The sequence below is a fragment of the Phaethon aethereus genome (assembly GCF_964289735.1).
Source record: "Phaethon aethereus genome assembly, chromosome: 8".
NCBI lineage: Eukaryota > Metazoa > Chordata > Aves > Phaethontiformes > Phaethontidae > Phaethon > Phaethon aethereus.
Window position 1 is genome coordinate 8,357,882 of NC_138584.1, and position 17,390 is coordinate 8,375,271.

The 17,390-nt window shown below is 66.8% G+C and overlaps 1 protein-coding gene across 2 annotated transcripts; it reads left to right on the plus strand.

The window, feature by feature from the left end:
• Nucleotides 1–4,404: 4,404 nt before the first annotated feature.
• On the plus strand, nt 4,405–17,109 carry CRIP2 (cysteine rich protein 2; the record flags this gene model as incomplete). Of its 2 annotated transcripts, XM_082003196.1 has the most annotated exons (8): nt 4,405–4,447; nt 14,026–14,120; nt 15,129–15,186; nt 15,638–15,778; nt 15,956–16,024; nt 16,451–16,545; nt 16,833–16,890; nt 17,042–17,109. In XM_082003196.1, 8 exons carry the CDS (start codon nt 4,405–4,407, stop codon nt 17,107–17,109), a joined length of 627 nt encoding a protein of 208 aa, XP_081859322.1. The 2 variants fall into 2 exon arrangements, with proteins under 2 accessions (XP_081859322.1, XP_081859323.1); XM_082003197.1 differs by lacking the exons at nt 14,026–14,120; nt 15,129–15,186; nt 15,638–15,778; nt 15,956–16,024.
• Nucleotides 17,110–17,390: the final 281 nt, after the last annotated feature.

Genomic DNA, 17,390 nt, shown 5'->3' on the forward strand with positions numbered 1-17,390 from the left:
TTGCCATGAAGCTGCTGCCAAGCGGCGAGAACCGTGGCAAAACGCGGGCAGAGCTGGGGCGGCTGGTGGTCAGTGGCCGTTGCTCGCCGCAGCAGCAGCTGGCTGCTCAGCCATTTGCCACCGTGAGCACCGGGGCGCAGGCTGTGCCGGGGGATGCAGGAGCTTTAGGGGCGACAGAAAGACCCAGCGCGTCACCCTGGGGGGACCCTGACACGGGAGATGGAGGAAGCCGGGTGCGTGGGTGCACATGATGCGCCAGCCGAGGGTCTGCGGGCCGCGCACGGGTGACTGTCCTCTGGGCGAACCCAGCCAGCAGTGGGGTTTTTTTCTTAACCTTTTTTTATTGGATAGTTTCCCCCCAGTTTCTTCTTGCCCTGTAACAAATCCAACTGATCCTGGGTGCCAGAAAACGTGAGGCGCACGAGCAGAGAAAGGCTTTCCAGCCCTGGCTCCCTGTACAAGCGGCTTTGTCTCGGTGCATGAGTTTTTTTGCGGTATTTGCGTCTGAAGGAAGAAGAAAGAGCCGAGGGGAGTCAGCACGGGGAGGGGGAGAGGTGAGCCAAAGGAGAGGCAGCCCGGGGAGAGTTATTCCTTATTTATTTCTTTCTTTCCCTTAATCTCCCTGCAAAGCGCTCTGGTTGACCTGCCCTAGGGTGAAGTCCCGAACAGCCTCGTGCCTTTTGAAGGCTCTCGGTGGAGGCGAGATCTGCTTCCCTGCCAGGTCAGCAAAAAGCCCCCCATGTTCCACAGCTCCCCGTGGGCCCGGGGGCGGTTGCTGATGCCCGGGGGTGGCCACATGTTCTGGCACCAGCTTTAGGATCTGGGCTTGCTTCGATCTCAGTCCCACACGGGAAGGGGGATGCTGCAGGGATGCGGCTCCTGCTCCGCTCCACGCAGTGTCCTTGCAGGACGGGGCTGGGTTAAAAACCCCCGCTGTACCACGGAGGGGGATGCTGGGCTGCCGGGCGCTCCGTGGAGGAAAGCCCAGCCATGCCCGCTGAGCGGGTGAGCGCAGGCACGGCCAGGTCAGCGATGACCAAACGTCAGCGCCCCGATGCGAGGGGCTGGGCCGGCGGAGCCAGCTGGCCGCAGCGGCTCAGGAAAGCCCAAGGCTGTGTGGGGCCGGGTGCCGCTGGAGGAAAACGGGTCACTCACCGCTGCGGGGCGAGGGCCGGCCGGGGGGACGGTCCCCTCGGCATTGCTGCAGGGTGTGTGACCGCCCCGGAAACCTCCCCTGGCTGCTGAAAAAGCAGGTTTGTCACCCGCTGCCAGGGAAACCCCAGCTCAGCCCTCGGGCAGGGATGGAGCACCCAGATTTCTGGTGTGAAATGGATCACTTGCCGAAGGTGACACCAGGCTGACAGCACCCCAGGCTGGTCCCCAGCCTGCTCCTCCTGCTCTTGGGGTGATGGCAGATGTGTCCCCAGCCTGGGCATTAAGGCAGCTGTCCGGGAGCATGGCACAGCGGGGTCAGGGACGTCCCCTGCCTGCCACCATGCCCCTGCACGCGCCCTGCGTCCCCCCCCGGACCTGGTTGTCCCACAGGTGCGCTCCCATGCCTGGCACCGGGCGTGCTGGCCCCAGAGAGGCTGTGCTGTCCCTGCTTGCTCAGCCAGTGCTGCTCGAGTCACCTGTCCCGCTGTCCCCGTGGCCCCGGGACAGCCCTGCCGTCGGTGTGGGAGCATGCCAAGCCTAAGCCAGGGCAGATTAAGACACGACCAGCTAAAGCCACTTTGCTCCTGAAGGAGCGTATCTGCTTGGGATTTAGCGCATTTGCAGGGGGGGATTCACACCTTTAGGTGATTTGTCTTAATTCCCTCCAGCCTCTATGTGTGAAAAGCCCTTGGTGGGTGAGAGCCTGGCTGGGTGCTGGTTCTGCAGCGCGGCTGAGCCTGGGGTTTCACCTGTGGCTGCCCCACACATGCTGTCAGGTGGGTGCAGCCTCCCTCCCCCTCGTCTTCCTCCTTCTCCTGCCTCCCCAGCCCCCAGGGCTGGGACACCAGCTGAGATTTCCTACAGATCCAGAGGCTTTAGACAGAAGGCTCTTTTTGGGTTGTCCCTCGCAGCGTGGGAGAGGAGCCGCTGCAGGCGTGGGGATGCTGCTGCTGCCGTGGGGTGCTTTAGGGCACTGCAGAGGGACCCACACAAGTGCCCGTGGGGCCGTGCGGGTGGAGGCAGCTGGCCTCCCAGAAATCAACAGCTCCACAAATCCCCGGCTCCTGCCTTGTCCTGGTGGCTGCCGGCACGGGGGGTGGCTGCCGGCACCGGGGGTGGCTGCCGGCTGGGGCCTGGGTGCGCCGGCTCCATCCTGGGGCTGGGGCTCAGCCTCCCTGGGGCCGCGTGGGGCTGGGGCGACCCAGGGCCACCACCACCACCTGCCCCTGCGTGGGGACCCCGTGGGCCACAAAGCCCCACATTGTTGTGACAGCAGCTGGGCGCGGAGTGACGGGGACGCCTGGGTCCTCCCGACTCGGCGGGGTGTGCGGTGAGAAACCTGCTGTCAAGCATCCCCGTCCCGTCCGGCCCCGGGCACTCGCGGGCCGGGGTCACCCCGTCCCATCCCGGAGCCCTGGGTTCCCTTCCCAGGGCTGTCTCCGCGCCTGGGGCCGGCGGGCGCTTGGCAGCCGCACCAGCTGCTGGCAGAGAAAGGAGGAATTATGTGACAATGGCGGCGGAGGAGAACCAGGCTGCTGGCTGATGAATAATGCAACGGCTTCGCCTTCGGGAGCGGCAGATTTCCTGTTTACCAACACCCGGCCCGAGCCTGTGGGGTGGTGGTGCAGGGGTGCAGCCCCCGGAGCACCCCAGCCAAGGGTCCTGCCGCCCCGCTCACCTCCCCTGAATACCCCCTCCCGTGCAGCCGCTGCCCACGGCAGCCCCGTGGTGCAGGATCCGGCCATCCGGGCACGGAGGGGCTTCCCCTGGTGCAGGGGGTCTGCGCCCCACCGTGGGGCATGTTTCAGAGTGGGCGAAGCTGGCACTCCCGCCTCGGCGTTGCTTCATGGCTCCCTGAGCATCCCTTTTCAGCGGCAGCAGCTGGAGGGATTTTTGACATGGGCGTTTCCATAGCAACGGAGCAAAATGGCGCCAGGATCCAGGGGCTGCTGGGCGCCGTGGCAAGGCAGCCTGCGCTGCCGGAGCAGGGTTATGGCGGGGAAGGGCCGATGGTGCCGGGGCAGCGAGCATGTCTGCTCACCCCGCAGATGGGATGGGAGACACCTGCACCCCTCTGCGGGGGGTGGCCCCTGCACCAGCACCCTCAGCTCGTGCCCCGAGGCCGCGGCGTGCCTGTGATGGGCAGCGCTGCCCCGTGATGCCATGCTGTGCCGTGCCACGCCATGCCATGGCGTGCTAGCAAGGCCGCCAGGAGACGTGCCTTCCTCCCTCCCCTCGCCCGCCTGCCACCACCGCTATCTCTGCTCCCCCAGGGCCTCTCGCCCTCGTCCCCCCGCCAAGGTCTCCCGTATCAGGCCTGTCGTCCCAGCTACTTAATCTGGGTTTCTCAGTTACCCCATCCGGAAAAAATGTGGCTAAGAATACCCAGCACAGGGATGGCGCTTCCCGGGGCGGGGGGCTGCCGCCTGCCCCCTCTGCGCATGCTGCCGGCCCCTGCACCCTCCGCCCCACCCGGGCACCGTCCCACCAAGCCAGCCCCGGCACAGCCGCGGCTGTGACGCTCCGGCGCTGGGGCCGGGCTCTCTGAGGGCGGCTGATGCCAGGAGGCAGCCAGTGGTCTCTTGGCCAGTGCATTTGGCGCTGGGCTTCCTCAGACGCCGACCTGCCACCCCGAAGGGCCACAGCAACCGGCTGTTCACCACTCTGCGGCCAGACAGGCCATCTCTTCCCCCAGCCCAACTGTGCAGGGCCGCGCGTGTGCTCCGAGAGTTTGAACGCACCCTGTCCCTAAAAGAGAGGGCTACACTCAGCTGGCCCTAAAGGAGGGGGCAAGATGGCTCCTGTGCTTGCTCCATTTCTCGCACGGGCTGTGGGGCTGGGCGCGGTGGGTGGGTGCCAGCCGGCCGGGAGGCAGGGTGCCGGGCTCACCCAGGGGCAGGCGAGGTGGTAAAAACCCACCACTGGCCTTGCTTCGTGGCAGCTTTTTAAATTTTTTGCCCAGGAAAGGGGACCCGCGAGCACTCGCACCCCTTGGGCTTTCGGGGGTGGGGAACGGGGCTGGGCGGGTTTGCCCCGGGCGGGGGCTCCCGCGGAAGGGACCGTGCACCTGCCGCGCGAGGGGCCGTGCCGAGCCGTGCCGTGCCGAGCCGGGCAGACGCTCCGCGGGCAGCCCCGCCCCGGCCCCCCCCGGGCGGCGGCGGAGCCGGTGGGCGGGGGCCGGGCGGAGCGGGGCGCACGGCTCGGCACGGCACGGCTCGGCACGGCTCCGGTCCTCTCCTCTCTCCCGCCATGGCATCCAAGTGCCCCAAGTGCGACAAGACCGTGTACTTCGGTGAGCGCATCCCCAGGGCCCGGCCCCGCATCCCCCTCCCCGCGCCGGGGCGCATCCCCGGTCCCCCCGCTCTGTCCCCGGTCCCCTATCCCTGCCTCTCCCTTCCCCAAACCCCGGTGCATCCCCGGGTCCTCTTCTCCCCCCCGGCGCCGGGGTGTGTCCCCCGCTCCTCCCTCCTCAAGCTCGGCGCATCCCCGGGCCCCCGGACCGGGGGGGGGGGGCGCCCGGAGACCCGCCCGGCACCAGCTGCTTCTCCCCGGGCCCCCGGCAGCGGCCGCGGCCCCCCTGCTCTGCCCACCCCCCCGGGACCCCATCCTCGGGCTGTGCCGGGGGATGCTGCCGGCCGGCCCTGGGGCGTGGGCAGGGGGGTCCCGGGCACCCTCCTCTGCCCCCTGGGCTGGGGAGGTGAGGAGCCCTTGGTCGGGGTGTGTGCCCGCAGCCTGCTTTGGTGCTGGGGGGGCTCATGTCCCCGTGCACCCACTGGTTTGGGTCACAGGGGAACCCAGCCCGTCTGCCACGGGGTGCCGGGCAGGGGGCTCCCAGCAGCCGGGGGGTCCCTTGGTGCGGGGGAGCAGGCGGTGGCAGGTGCAAACAAAACCTCCTCCCAGCCAGTTTGCTCCCATGCCCTGCACCAGGGGTGCTCCAGGGGTGCCCTGCAGCCCTCCCCATCCCGCCTCTCACCCAGCCCTCTGCGGGCCGCTCCCGGGTGGGTGAGCTAATGAAGGGTTTGGGGTTTTGACGGGACTTTTTCAAAGGCAGCGCCTGGGCTCGAAGGTCCATCTCGGCGTGCCCGGGCTGGCTTTGGGCAGCAGCGAGTCCCTGCAGGTCTCCAAGGGCCCTGCTTGGGGTTGTGGCTGGTCAGGATCCCTGGGAACCGGGGCTGGGGTGTCTCCCATCGGGCATCCCGGGGTGAGCACCGCCACCCAGGTTGCAGAAAATGCCGGGGGCGGAGGTGGGAGCGAGGGCTGCTCCCCGAGGAGCCTGCCTCAGCCCGCTTCACCCACGCGTGGCGGTGCCCAGCCGGCAGCCTCCCGGGGGGCAACCTGACCCCCTGGCCCCGCGGTGGGCATCCTCGCGGTGGGCATCCTCGGGGCTGCACTGCAGGCTCAGGGTGGCTCTGGGGACGGACCGAGCACTCCAGCCCCTGCTGCCTCAGCATGTTTGTTTGGTGGATAAATACCAAAGGGCCCTGATGGTGCCTGAGCGTTAGAGGCATTGGTGCTTTCATTCCTTTCCGGCCATCTCCAAGTAAACACAGAGAAATAGGAATTTGCTGTCTTCCTCCTTTAAATAAACCTATTTGCGTGGGGGTGGGAAGGGCTCGGCCCCTTGGATGTCTTTCCTTGTGTGAATCTTTTCCTTTTTAAGCAGAAAATAGCGCGTCCGTCCAGCCAGCTGGGCACTGGCCCGGGGTCAGAGTCGCTCCTCTCTCCCCATGTGCTGGGTGACTTGTGGGTCTCTCGGGGATGTGGTCTGGGGGGAGCAGTGCCGTACCCCACACCCCCAGCCGCCCTGCAGGCAGGGAGGAGGCAGGTGCCCGGCAGCGGGGGAGCGGCAGCCCCCATCACACATCTCCCCACAGGGACCGCGCGGCCCCCGCTGCCCCTAAGAGAGGCCGGAGGGTGAGTTGAAACGGGAGCGAGCCAAAAACTTCTCTGTGCTTGGAGCTGAGATAGGCTGGAGCATGTCCTTGCTGACACCTTGAGCTTTTCCTTGAGGAACCGCCCAGGCTCCAGCAGAATAAACCCGGGTCCGTTTATTTAATGCATAGAAACTGGATGCAGCCTCTGAGCCATCTTTCCGGGACGCGAGTCCTGGGGTTTCCTCCCGAGGGACCGCGTAGTTCGGTGGGAAGGCGATGGGAGCGCTGCGCCCGGGTTCTGGTAGCGCTTGTGAATTCCTCGGCTGGCCCGAAGCTTAACGGGGAGGTGATTCATAAAGCCCCGCTTGTTCGGGAGCGCTCCTCGCCTCTGGTGAATGAACGCTGGCAACTCTAACTTCTCGAATGCCTGGGATTGCAGCCGTGGGTCATGTGTGAGAAATGCCACCGTGTCCCGTTCCCGGCCCCGCGCAGTGCCCGAGCGGCTGACCAACGCCAGCAATCGTGGGTACCGATGGAAAACTCATTTCCAGCACGCCTGTTGCTTCATGCTCCCTGGAAAAATCCAGCGGGTTCCTCCCTGTGCAGTCAGGAGGATGTGGGCGTTTCCTGAGCTACAGAATGAGCTTTTTTCCTTTAAAAAGCACAGGGAAATACAAAAATAGTTTTCTGGCTTTTTTTTCTTTTTTTTTTTTTTTTTTTAAAGCAGGCTGAGGTCTGGGACATTGTTTCCAGGAGCGGCTGGGGCTAACTTTCCTCTTTCCTGATTTGGGGAGGTTGGAGGGATGAAGTGAATGTTTAACTGGAGGAGCAGCGCTGCCGGCAGCTGCCGGGGCCGGTTCCCATCCCGCGCGGGCAGGTGGCTGCGGGCTGGGGCTGGGGCTGGGGCTGGGTTATCTCTACTGGCAGGAAGCGCCCGAGGGACCAGAGTTGCCTGAAGCCAAACAGCCGCACATTTCCCCAGCTCCCTTTTGCATCGCTAGCCTTAAATGAGTTTTGCAGGGTCGCCGGGAGCCCTGGCCAGGCCTTTCCGCCTCCCGTCCTCTCTTCCCAGGGAACTGCGGGGGACCGCGGCGGCGGGGGGTTTCCTGTTTTCCCATCCCAAGCGCGAGGCAGGCAAAAGCCCCAGGGATGCGACAAGCACACGTGCAGCGGGGTCTGCTGGTGGGTGGCTTTTGCGGAGCTCTCTGCTCATGCCGAGGGCTGGCGGGAGGCTGCTGCGCTGTTTGTTCGGGAAGGGGCGTCCTAAAAGCACATGGGAGTCACCCGGTAGCCCTGGGGCTTGTCCTGGCTGCGTCTGCAGCCAGAGCAGCAAAGCTGCTCTCTGGGGACGGTTTGCTGGTGGGGTGCCAGAGCGGGACTAAGGTCATGGACACATCCAGCTGGGAAGCAGGGAGGGTCCAAGCCTAGTGTGCTTGGAGGGGTCCCCGGCAGATGGGTGGCCCCGCTGTCACGCTGATGTCCCGAGCGTGCCAGAGGAGAGGGCGGCAGCGAGGCGTGGGGTGCAGCGAGGTGTGGGGTGCAGCGAGGTGTGGGGTGCTCTCCCGGCAGAGCGCTGTGCCGGCAGGTCAGCCCTGCAGAAATCCAAGCTGCAGAAGCCGCTCTGCAATTAATAAGTAACCGCTGTCCTTGGCTCCGGGCACTGGCTGTTGGGAGACGGTGGCCCGCCAGCGGCCGGGCAGGAGAGGCAGGGGGGCTTTATTTCGATTACAGCCATCCCTAACAAAGGAAGCAGCTCTTCAAGCGCGGCCGGCGTAGCCGTTGGCATGTCAGCGTCGGCACGGCCCCTGCCTTGCCAGCGCGAAGGCCAGCCGGGCTCCTTGGGTAACTGCCCGCTCCGACGTCTCGGGGCGGCTGCTCTTGCAGCGTGCGTGGACCTTGTGGAACGGTAACTAAGGATGCGCCAGTTTTCTGCTCCCCGCGCAGGGCCCTGCCGGGGGTTGACGCCTCTGTGGGAAGCTGAAGGACGGGCTGATTAGCATTAGCTTTTCCCTCAGGAAAATAGCATGAGCTATAGAAAATTATCCGTGGGAGGGCGGGCGGGGACGGTGTGAGGTCTCGGCCCCCGTTGCTCTTGCGCACTGTGGCTTTGCTGGAGCCGCTGGGGCTCCTGCACGGTGCGGTGCCAGCGCCTCGTGCGCGTGTTCGCGGGCAGCTCCATCCTGCGCAGGGAGCTGGGGCTCAGCTGCCGTGGGACGCGGGGATCTGCGTGGATGTGCGCGCCGGGGTTGTGCCCGGGGCGTGTGCTGGCTGGCCTGGGTGCCCTGCTCTCCCTGCACCGCCAGCCTGCTCCCGGGGCCGTGGGTGCCAGAGGCTTGGGGCTGGCAGGCAGCTCTCTGCAGGCTGGTCCCAACTGACTCGGTTCGGTGCCTGGTTTGTGGAGCGCTGCACCCCCGTCTCAGGTCCCAGGCAGGTCTCGGGCAGAGCTCCCGGTGTTCCTGTCCTCCCTCCCCGTCCCTGGCAGGAGCAGAGCGATGGGGAGAGGTGAGGTGATGGGACTGGCAAGGAAAGGCAAGGAAAGGCGGAGCAGGAACGCCCAAGCGAGAGGTAATGGAAAATCTGTCACTGCCATGTTGCAATCAGACAGGGAGCCCGGAGCGTGTGCCCGGGCTGTGGTGGGGTGCTGGTGCCCGTCGCTCCTGCCAGCGGGCTGGGAGGCCCTGAAGGTGACGGTGGGGGACGGGTCCTGGCACGTGGGTGGGGAGAGCTCTCCCACCAGCCTGCCGTGCACTTGCCGGTGGGGAGCGCCGGTCTGTGGCCCCCAGGGAGGCCCCGAGCATCCTCTCCCGCTGCCGTCTCTGTTCGCACTGAGTCGCCCACAGCCCTGGGCCAGCGCCTGGTTGGAGCTGGCTGTGCCCCACAGCCGCAGGGAGCCAGCAGGGTGGGGAGGCGAGGAGCCATGGGGCTGGAGGGGCACTTAGACAGGCTTGGCTGCTCCAGCACGTCTCTGAGTCCCGCTCTCGCTGACACAGGCCAGGAGATAGTCCCATCCTCCTGGCGCTGCCCGCCAGAGATGGTTTCTCAGCGTGCAGGAGGAGCACCGTGCTCCGGACCAGCAGTTGCCCGGGGAGGGGTTTTGCTCGTGTGCCTGCCCGTGCCCCAGCTCTCTGCCGGCCGCTCTGCCCCTCGCCGTGCGGCGGGGCGAGAGGGGGGCTGCTGGCTGCCTGGGGATTGCTGCCGCTGGCCGGGGGTCCTGCCAGCAGCGCCTCGCGCGTGGGTCTGCGCCGCAGCCAGAAAGCGGCTGGTTTCTTGGGCTCAGCCCTGGCAGAAGCCAACGCCTGGCAAGAAATGCCGCTGATCCTCTCCCGGCACAGCCACGGGTGAGCTGCCTGGGCTCCGAGGCGGAGGGACGTATCCCATGCGGACACTGCTTGATGAAGTACAGCAGCCCTGTGGAAAATGGAGAGGGACTTGCTGGAGGCTGCCCTGGCCCCGTGAACCAGAGCGGGAGGTTGAAGGCTCACGGCCAGGAAAATGCCTGCAGTAGGTCAGGTTCTGTCGGCAGAGAGGCGGGGAGCGGCGGCGTGGACGGGAGCCATGCGTGCGTTAGGGCTGCGGCTGGGAATCAAACGACCCTGGCTTGCGCCCGAGCGGCTCGGCTGCGTGGGGGCTCGGGTCCGGGGGAAGACCTCGCCGCTCCGCTCGGCTGGAAGCGAGGCCCTGGGAAGCGGGACCCCCCGCCTGGGGTATTCCTCCTTCCACCCCCCGCTGCGCTCCCGGCGAGGCCGTACGGAGCTGGCTTTGTTGCGCAGTTGGAGGGAGCCCAGCAAGCGAGCGGCTCGGGGCCGGAGGGCTCGCCTCGCCTTGCTGCGGGGGAGCTAAATATATACGTCTTGGCCACAAAATCACAGCGTGGGGCAACCGTCAGCACCAGCTGTGTGGCGGGGAGAGGAGCTGCCTGGCCGTGCCGAGGAGGGCAGGGGGGGACGGGGTGGGGGACGTGGGAGGGCAGCGCGGGCCCTTCCCAGGGCACTGGCGAGGCACCTCGGCTGGCGGCACGGCCCGGCACGGTATGGCAGGAAATCCTGAAGCCATTCCTCTGCCTTCTCCATCTCCCGGCCACGCTGTGAGGTGCTGGGGAGGGGACGAGGCTGCCGGCTGCTCCCGGTTTCCTTTCCAGGCATTTACCAGGCTCCTTTCCCTGCGCTCATCGCCCTTATTCATTCCTTTGTGTCTGCGACCGCTTTGAGGCGCATCTGCGGTCGGTCTGACAGCATCCCTCTCCTCCAGGGATACCCGTCACCGGGTCCCTGGGGGGATTCGGCATCTTTATCGCCAGGCTGGGCTTTGTCAGCCCTTCCCCGCGTCCTCCCAGGGCTGCAGTGGGAGGGATGGGGCACAGCCCAGCCCTTTGCAGAGGCACGGCTGCAGCTACGGTTGCTTCTGCCGAATAAGCCCCCGGCTGGAAGCGGCGCTGACGTCCGGCTGTGGAAATACCTGTGCGAGGGCCCTGAGCCAGCTCGGCGTGGCCCCCGGCGCTGAGGCTGGGAGGGGGGATGCTCCCTTCCCGTCCCGAAAAGATGCACCCGCCTCTGGCCCGCGCCAGCTGCCTCGCCCGGGCACGGCAGGTAATTAAGGGATGAGCCGCGCTGTCTCCAGGGTGGGGCTGCGGCAGGGCGGCGGGGAGCCGGCTGCCTCGGCAGCCTCCTTGGACGCCTTCCTACTCCTGGCCTCCGATTTCCCCCGGTGTGGTGGTGTCCCTCGTGGGCGTGGGCTGCACCCCCGCAGCACAAATCCACCCCACGGCTACGGCCTGCGGCCGGCCATGGGTGCCTCCATCTCTGCTCCGGGGGGCATTTCCCCGGGGGGAGAGGCTTATTATCGAGGGCACCCGGTGCCCACCCACGGCGAGGCGGGTAACCCAGGGCAGGCAAACCCCGAGTCACGCACATCCGGCAGAGGCCAAATTCCTGCAGTACCCTTAACTCTGCCCTCCCCGGGTACGGCTGCTTTAAATTTGGCAGGCTTGAGGGGGGCATCTTGCCACGGGCTGGGTGTGTAGGTGCGGGGTATCCGGCAAGCGGGCCAGGACGTGCGTGCGCTCGGCGTGATGCTGAGGGGACGCGGGTGCTGGCCCGTCCCTTCCCGGCGTGCCTCGGCGTGGCAGGGCACGGTGCTTGGTGGCGGAGGCTGGGTGCCGGTGCCGGGTGAGTCTGGCTGAGCGAAGCCTGCGCCGGAGCCCCGTGCCATCCCGCGCTCCCTGCGCAGCGCTGGACGGAGCCCGGGCGCTGCTTCGCCCCAGGCCACTCTTGCGGTGGTGTGGGTGGTGGGGTGCCGCCCTGGAGCTGGGGGGTGCAGAGCGGGGGGTCCCCCCAGCAGCTGCCTGGAGGTCTCTGCCGCGGCGGGAGGACGTGGCCAGAGACTGCTCCTCCGGAGCTGATGCAATGGTGGAGATGTGGCCGGGTGACAGGAAATTCGGGCGCTGGTGCTTTCCCCCCGCAGTGATTTATGGGGCAGCGCGGCCACGGGCGGGACGCCGCTGCCCGGGGAATGGGCTGGAGTGGCTCCCAGCCGCTTCCTCTGCTCGGCGCGAACAATGCCGCCTGGAAAGCCGTCCCGGCTGCGCCGGCCCCTGCCGCGGCCCCCGGCAGCCCGTGTTCGCAGCCAGAGGATGCCTGACCGACCTCTGCGCGGAATGTCCACCCACGGGCGAGGGGCAGCCCCCACGGTTCCCGGGCTGTCCCCGCGTCCCGCGAGCAGGACGGTGCCCCAGGCCACCTCCTCCCTCCTGCCCCGTCCCCGTCCCCTGCCGGGGCTGCGGGTGCCGGCGGGGTCCCTCTTGCTCTGCGTGGCCCGGGGGTGCCTTGGCGGGGGGTGCGCTCACCAGGGAGCCGCGGGGATTTACAGCTGCCTGAGATATTACGGAGCGGGGGACGATGAGGGGGGCACCTCGTCGCGCGGGGGCAGGAAGGAGCTGGTGTGGGCTGTGGCCAGCTGTAATTGCAATGGCCTCCGGAAAACATCCGCTGGGAGTTTCCTCCTCGCTTTGTACCCGGGGCCGGGGCGGTGGGGGGAGCCGGGGGTGGCGCAGCCGAAGCGCGGCCTGGCCTGGCTGTGCGTCTGCTGTGACAAAACCGAGCGGCTCTTTGGCCCCGAGTCCCTGGCTCGGCTTTCGGCCCATCACGCTCCATTTCCCTCCTGGTCGCCCTGGGGAGGCAGCCGTTCCTGCTGGGGGGGGCTGGGGGGATGCAGGCAGCGGGGAGCGGGAACCTCTGCGTCCCCCTCACTTTTGGGAGCGCTGGGGGGGCTGGGGGCTGTGTGCCCTGGGGCTGGTCCTCTGCCCCAGGGGTGGCCGAGGGCTGCAGAGGAAGGGGAGGGCAGGGTCCGGCCCTGGTCCCTTTCCCGCGTGCTGCCTGCTGCGAGGGGCTGGGGAAGCACGAGCCCTCCCACGCCCCCGGGCTCGGGGGCCAGCAGGGGTTTTCCCTGGCCGCTTTGTGCGGGCAGGCACAGACCCCCGGCTGCAGCGGGGCACCCCTTCACCCTGCTCCCGCCCGGGGTTTGGTCCAACAGCCTGAGCTCACGCGTGGCATCACCGGGAGGTCAGTTCCCAGCTGCCTCCAGCTGATGCTGGTCCCCCAAGGCCGTGCTTGGCCGTGCTCTCGGGGCTCTCCCCTGCACCCCGATGCCATGGCTCCGGCTCTGCCCCCGCATGCAGCCCTCCTCAGCCACCCCGCTTTGCACCAGGGCTGATTTTTTGGGTGGTCATGGCAGTTGTTCCGGCTTATCTTGGCGCTGCGGCGTGCCCCGGACGCAGCTGTTTGCCTTGGGAGGAGGGTGGCTCTGGAAGCCAGGACCTGCCCTCGGGGAGCTCTTGACCCCCATCTCGACCTGATGCAAACAGGTGACATTTGCTGAGGTCCTCGGGGGAAAAAGGGCTGGGAAGCTCGCCGCTGCGGAGGAGGTCATCTTGTAGACCAGGGCCGGGCTCCGGTTGCGCTTTTATTTGCTTGTTAAATATTTTATTTGGCTCTTCTGATTTAGTTTTACGGTGGCTTTAACGGGATCACGCTGTTTTCCAGCTGTCTCCACACATGTGCGGGGGAGAGGGAGGGCGAACGGGAATTGGTGGGGGGCACGGGGCAGCACCCGGCCCCCCAGGAGCTGGGAGGGAGGGGGGATGGCACGAGGCTGGGGATGCAGGACGAGGACTGACAGCCTGTGCTACATCCCAGGGAGCTCCTGGAGCCGTACAGCTCAGCACCAGCCGGAGGACGTGCATTCGTGTGATAGGTCTCAAAGCATTTTCCTTCCCTGAATTTGCCCACTGATGCTTTGAAACTGTTTTTGTCGCCGGCGGCGAGTTGCTCTGCAGGTTCGTGGCACTGCGGGGCGATGCAGGGATGGTGCTCACATACCCGTCTGCACGTCGCACACGCTCCCAGGCTGGGAGTGAGGGGAGAGCAACCGCATGCCCAAGAAACGGGTGTTTTCCAGGACTAAACGTCCATCCTTGGTGACAACGGAGGCTGTCTGCCGTCCCATCCTCCCGGCTGGAGGAGGCGGATGTCCTGGGAGCAGCACCGGGCGCAGCGCCGGTCCAGGGCTTGGAACCGCGGCCGGGGCTCCCCGGGGAGCCTGAGAGGCTGGGTGTGCGTGGGGGAGGCATGATGAGCGGGTGGGGTGGGCATGGTAACACCAAATATTTGAATGGGAGCAGGGTCAGTCCGGGTAACGTGGTGGGTAAAAATAGGCGCAGGGCGTAGAAAGGAAAACGCCACTGCTGCTGCGCTGATGTGTGGGAAAAGGCGTCAGTGCAAGGGCAGAGCCGGCGCTGGGGGGGCCCGTGCCCGTGGCCTGAACGGCCCTGGGGACCCTGCGGGCTGCAGCAGAGCGGTCCCAGCAGCGTGGCCGATTTGCACAGTGTGCCAATGAGCAGCCCCCCTCGAGCGCAGCACCCCGGGGTGCCCGGAGGCTGGCTTCCCCAGGGGCTTTAGCAGGTGCTGGGCAGTCGCTCACCCCTCTCTCGCGTTCCCTGCAGCCGAGAAGGTGTCATCCCTGGGCAAGGACTGGCACAAGTTCTGCCTGAAGTGTGAGCGCTGCAACAAGACCCTGACCCCGGGTGGGCACGCCGAGGTAAGAGCCGCTGGGGCGGACGGGGTGTGGGAGCTGTGCTGCCATGCAGGGGGGGTCTGGTGGGCTCCCCAGCACCCCAGGGACTGGGATTCCCAGGAATCGGGCTGGGGCAGCCGCCCGATGCCGTGTGGATGCCCTGCATCCCATGGCTTCAAATGCTGCTGTGACCAGTGGACCTGTGCCGGAGTGCGATTAAAACCACCGAAAATCAGGGATGCGCAGGTTGCCGTGGCGATGCTGGCTCAGCACCGGTGCTTTCAGTGCCCTGGTGCTTGCACTGGAGCACGATGCCACCGTGGCCAGTGGCATCCGGGTGGGTTCATGCCTGAGGATGGTGTCCCAGTGGGTTTTCCACACCAGACCATGTGTGGCAGTCCCACCGGCCGCCTGCCCCAGCCTCAAAGGCTCTTGTTTTTCTCTTGGACTTGGTTTCTGCTGGCCAGTGAGAAACGGCCACGGGGAGCTCCGGGGCTTATCGCCCGCTTCGTGCCTTCCTGTGATAATCGCCCCCGCCGATAGCGCGGCCGATAGCGGCTGGGCCGGGGCCAGCGCCCGCGCGGCGGCTCTGATCTCGGGCCAGGGCGAGGGGGAGGCGCAGCTGGGCGGAAGCCACGGTGCTCTGTGTGTCTAATAACGGCCTGACGCCGCGCAGGATGCTTAGCGGGCAAAGTGACGCCGTGCCGGCTCCCGGTGGCACGCCTTGCCGGGTCCCGGTGGCACGCTGCCGGGCTGCGGCTTGGGGATGCCTCTCGGCTGAACTGCCGCAGGGCTCGGGTGCTCCAGCCCCGCGGCGCGGCGCGGCACGCGCCCAACAGCCGGAGCGTTTGATGCAGGCGAAATCCTTGCGCGCTCGGGTCGGGTTAGGCTGTTGCGGGCAGACCTGCAGGCTGGGTGCATTTTGGGGTGTGGGCATGGCCGTGGTGGTCTCTGAACACCAGTGGGGATGACAGCGATCCCGAGGGAACCGTGGTCACCCCTTGGCATCCTAACGCTCCTCTCTCTCCCCAGCACGATGGGAAGCCCTTCTGCCACAAGCCCTGCTACGCCACGCTGTTTGGCCCCAAAGGTACGTCCGTGCTCCCCCATGCCTGGGTGGCTGTGCCCAGGGCTGCAGGAGGGGCCAGGTCCCCCCATCCCCACTGTGGCCCCGAAAGCACCCCAGGCTAGCATGGGCTGAGCATCAAGCCAGCACTTTTCATTCCCAACCCTGCCGTCCCCTGGTGCAGAGGGAGAGGAGAGCTGCTGGAGGGAGGGATCCGTCCTGACAGCTGTTTTTTGGGTTTTTTTATATTCAAAAAATAAATTCCCATTCAAACAGAAGGTGGAGTCGCTCTCCTATCCCAGATGTGGCTGGAGCAAGCCTGGGTCAGGGGAAGGCAAGCTGGGGCTGAGGCACAGCCGTGTCCATGGTGGTCCCGTGGCTCAGTGGGGCTGGGGGAGGTGAGGCGGGGGCTGGGGGGAGCATGGAGACCCTGAACGCTGCCAGGCCACCGCAGGCTCTCTCTGCCCCACTGCAGGGGTGAACATCGGCGGCGCCGGGTCCTACATCTATGAGAAGCCGCAGATCGAGGGTCAGACCGCTCCGGGGCCCATCGAGCACCCGGTGAAGGTGGAGGAGAGGAAGGTGAACGCCACAGCTCCCAAGGGACCCAGCAAAGGTGAGGGGTAGGGCAGGATGGGCAGCCTGGCCCTCCGCCCTGGTGCTCAGCCGGTCTGGAGCCGCTGCGTTCGGTGATGGTGTGGGGTGCAGGGTATGTGCCTGGGGTCCCCCGCAGCCGTGTGTGCTGGCTGAGACGTCCCCCCGTTTCCCATGCCCGTTCCATCTCTCTTTCCAGCCTCCAGCGTCACCACCTTCACCGGGGAGCCCAACATGTGCCCGCGCTGCGGCAAGAGAGTCTACTTTGGTAAGGTGGTGAGCAGGCAGTGGGTGCGTGCCCCGGGGTGGCACTTGGTCTCCGTGCAGGACCCCTGGGACACACAGAGGGGCTGGGAGGGGGGTTTGGCTCAGAGATGGGGTTGGGGGGCACGGAGGGATGCGCCTGAGCAGCCTGCAGGGGTGGGTCCTCTTGGAGGGTCTCCTGGGTGCAGGGCTTCATCTGCATCGTGTCCCTTGCTGTCACCTGCCAGGTGGGTGGCATGGGCTTAGTACCTGTCCTTGGCCAACCTCTGTCGCCTGCGAGGCAGCAGAGGGGTGGGAGAGACGCGGGAGGTGCACTGGGCTGCTGGGTACGGGATTTTGCGTGCAGAGGCAATGTCCCCACAGGGCTTCCTCTGCCTCGGCATGTGTGCAGGGGGGCCAGCATGACCCTCCCTCCTTGTCCCTGGTCCAGCTGAGAAGGTGACTTCGCTGGGGAAGGACTGGCACCGTCCCTGCCTACGCTGCGAGCGCTGCAGCAAGACGCTGACCCCGGGGGGCCACGCCGAGGTGAGGATGTCCCAGGCCCCACAGCCCTGGGCAGTGCCCGTGGGGGATGCCAGCAGGGCATCCCCTGGCCGAGCCGAGCCGTGCCGTGCCACACCGGTTGGGCAGAAGAGAGCGGGGCAGCGCTGGCAGGGCTCCCACAGCCCTGGGGAGCACTGGGGGTGCTGGGGTGCGGGTGCCTGCAGGGGGTGAGCAGAGCAGGAGAGGTGCCCAGCCGGCGGGACGTGTCCTGGGGCCCGGCCTTTCCCCCCGCACCCTGGGTGACATGCTTGTCTCTCTGCCCTGCCCAGCACGATGGACAGCCGTACTGCCACAAGCCCTGCTACGGGATCCTCTTCGGGCCAAAGGGTGAGTGCCTGGGGGCACACAGGGCCGGGGGCACGCGCCCTGCCCGGGCTGCTGTTCTCCGTGCTCGTGCCACCACCCAGCGGGGACATCTCCCTGGAGCAGACCACCTTCCTGCCAAAGTCCTCACCCTCCTGCATCTCTCCCCGTGCAGGCGTCAACACCGGAGCTGTGGGAAGCTACATTTATGACAAAGACCCCGAGGCGAAGAACCAGCCCTAGACGGCATCCCGCTGCCCGCCCACCCGCCCGCTCTGTGCCCCCGTACTAACCTCCTGCTCGCAGCCAGAGCCAGAGCAGACCCTCGCCAGGCTGGCCACAGAGCTGCGCTCTCTCTGCTGTCTCTACTCCGGGCAGGACACCCTTGCCCCCCGGGTCATATATCGTAGTCTCTAATATAAGCTTCGGTGTTTAAAGGCAAAGGTAGAAGGTGTCTCTGGTCGCTCCCAATGCGCTCTGCCCTCCCCAGCCCTGCTGCTCGCCCCCCCAGCTGCGGGAGGCAG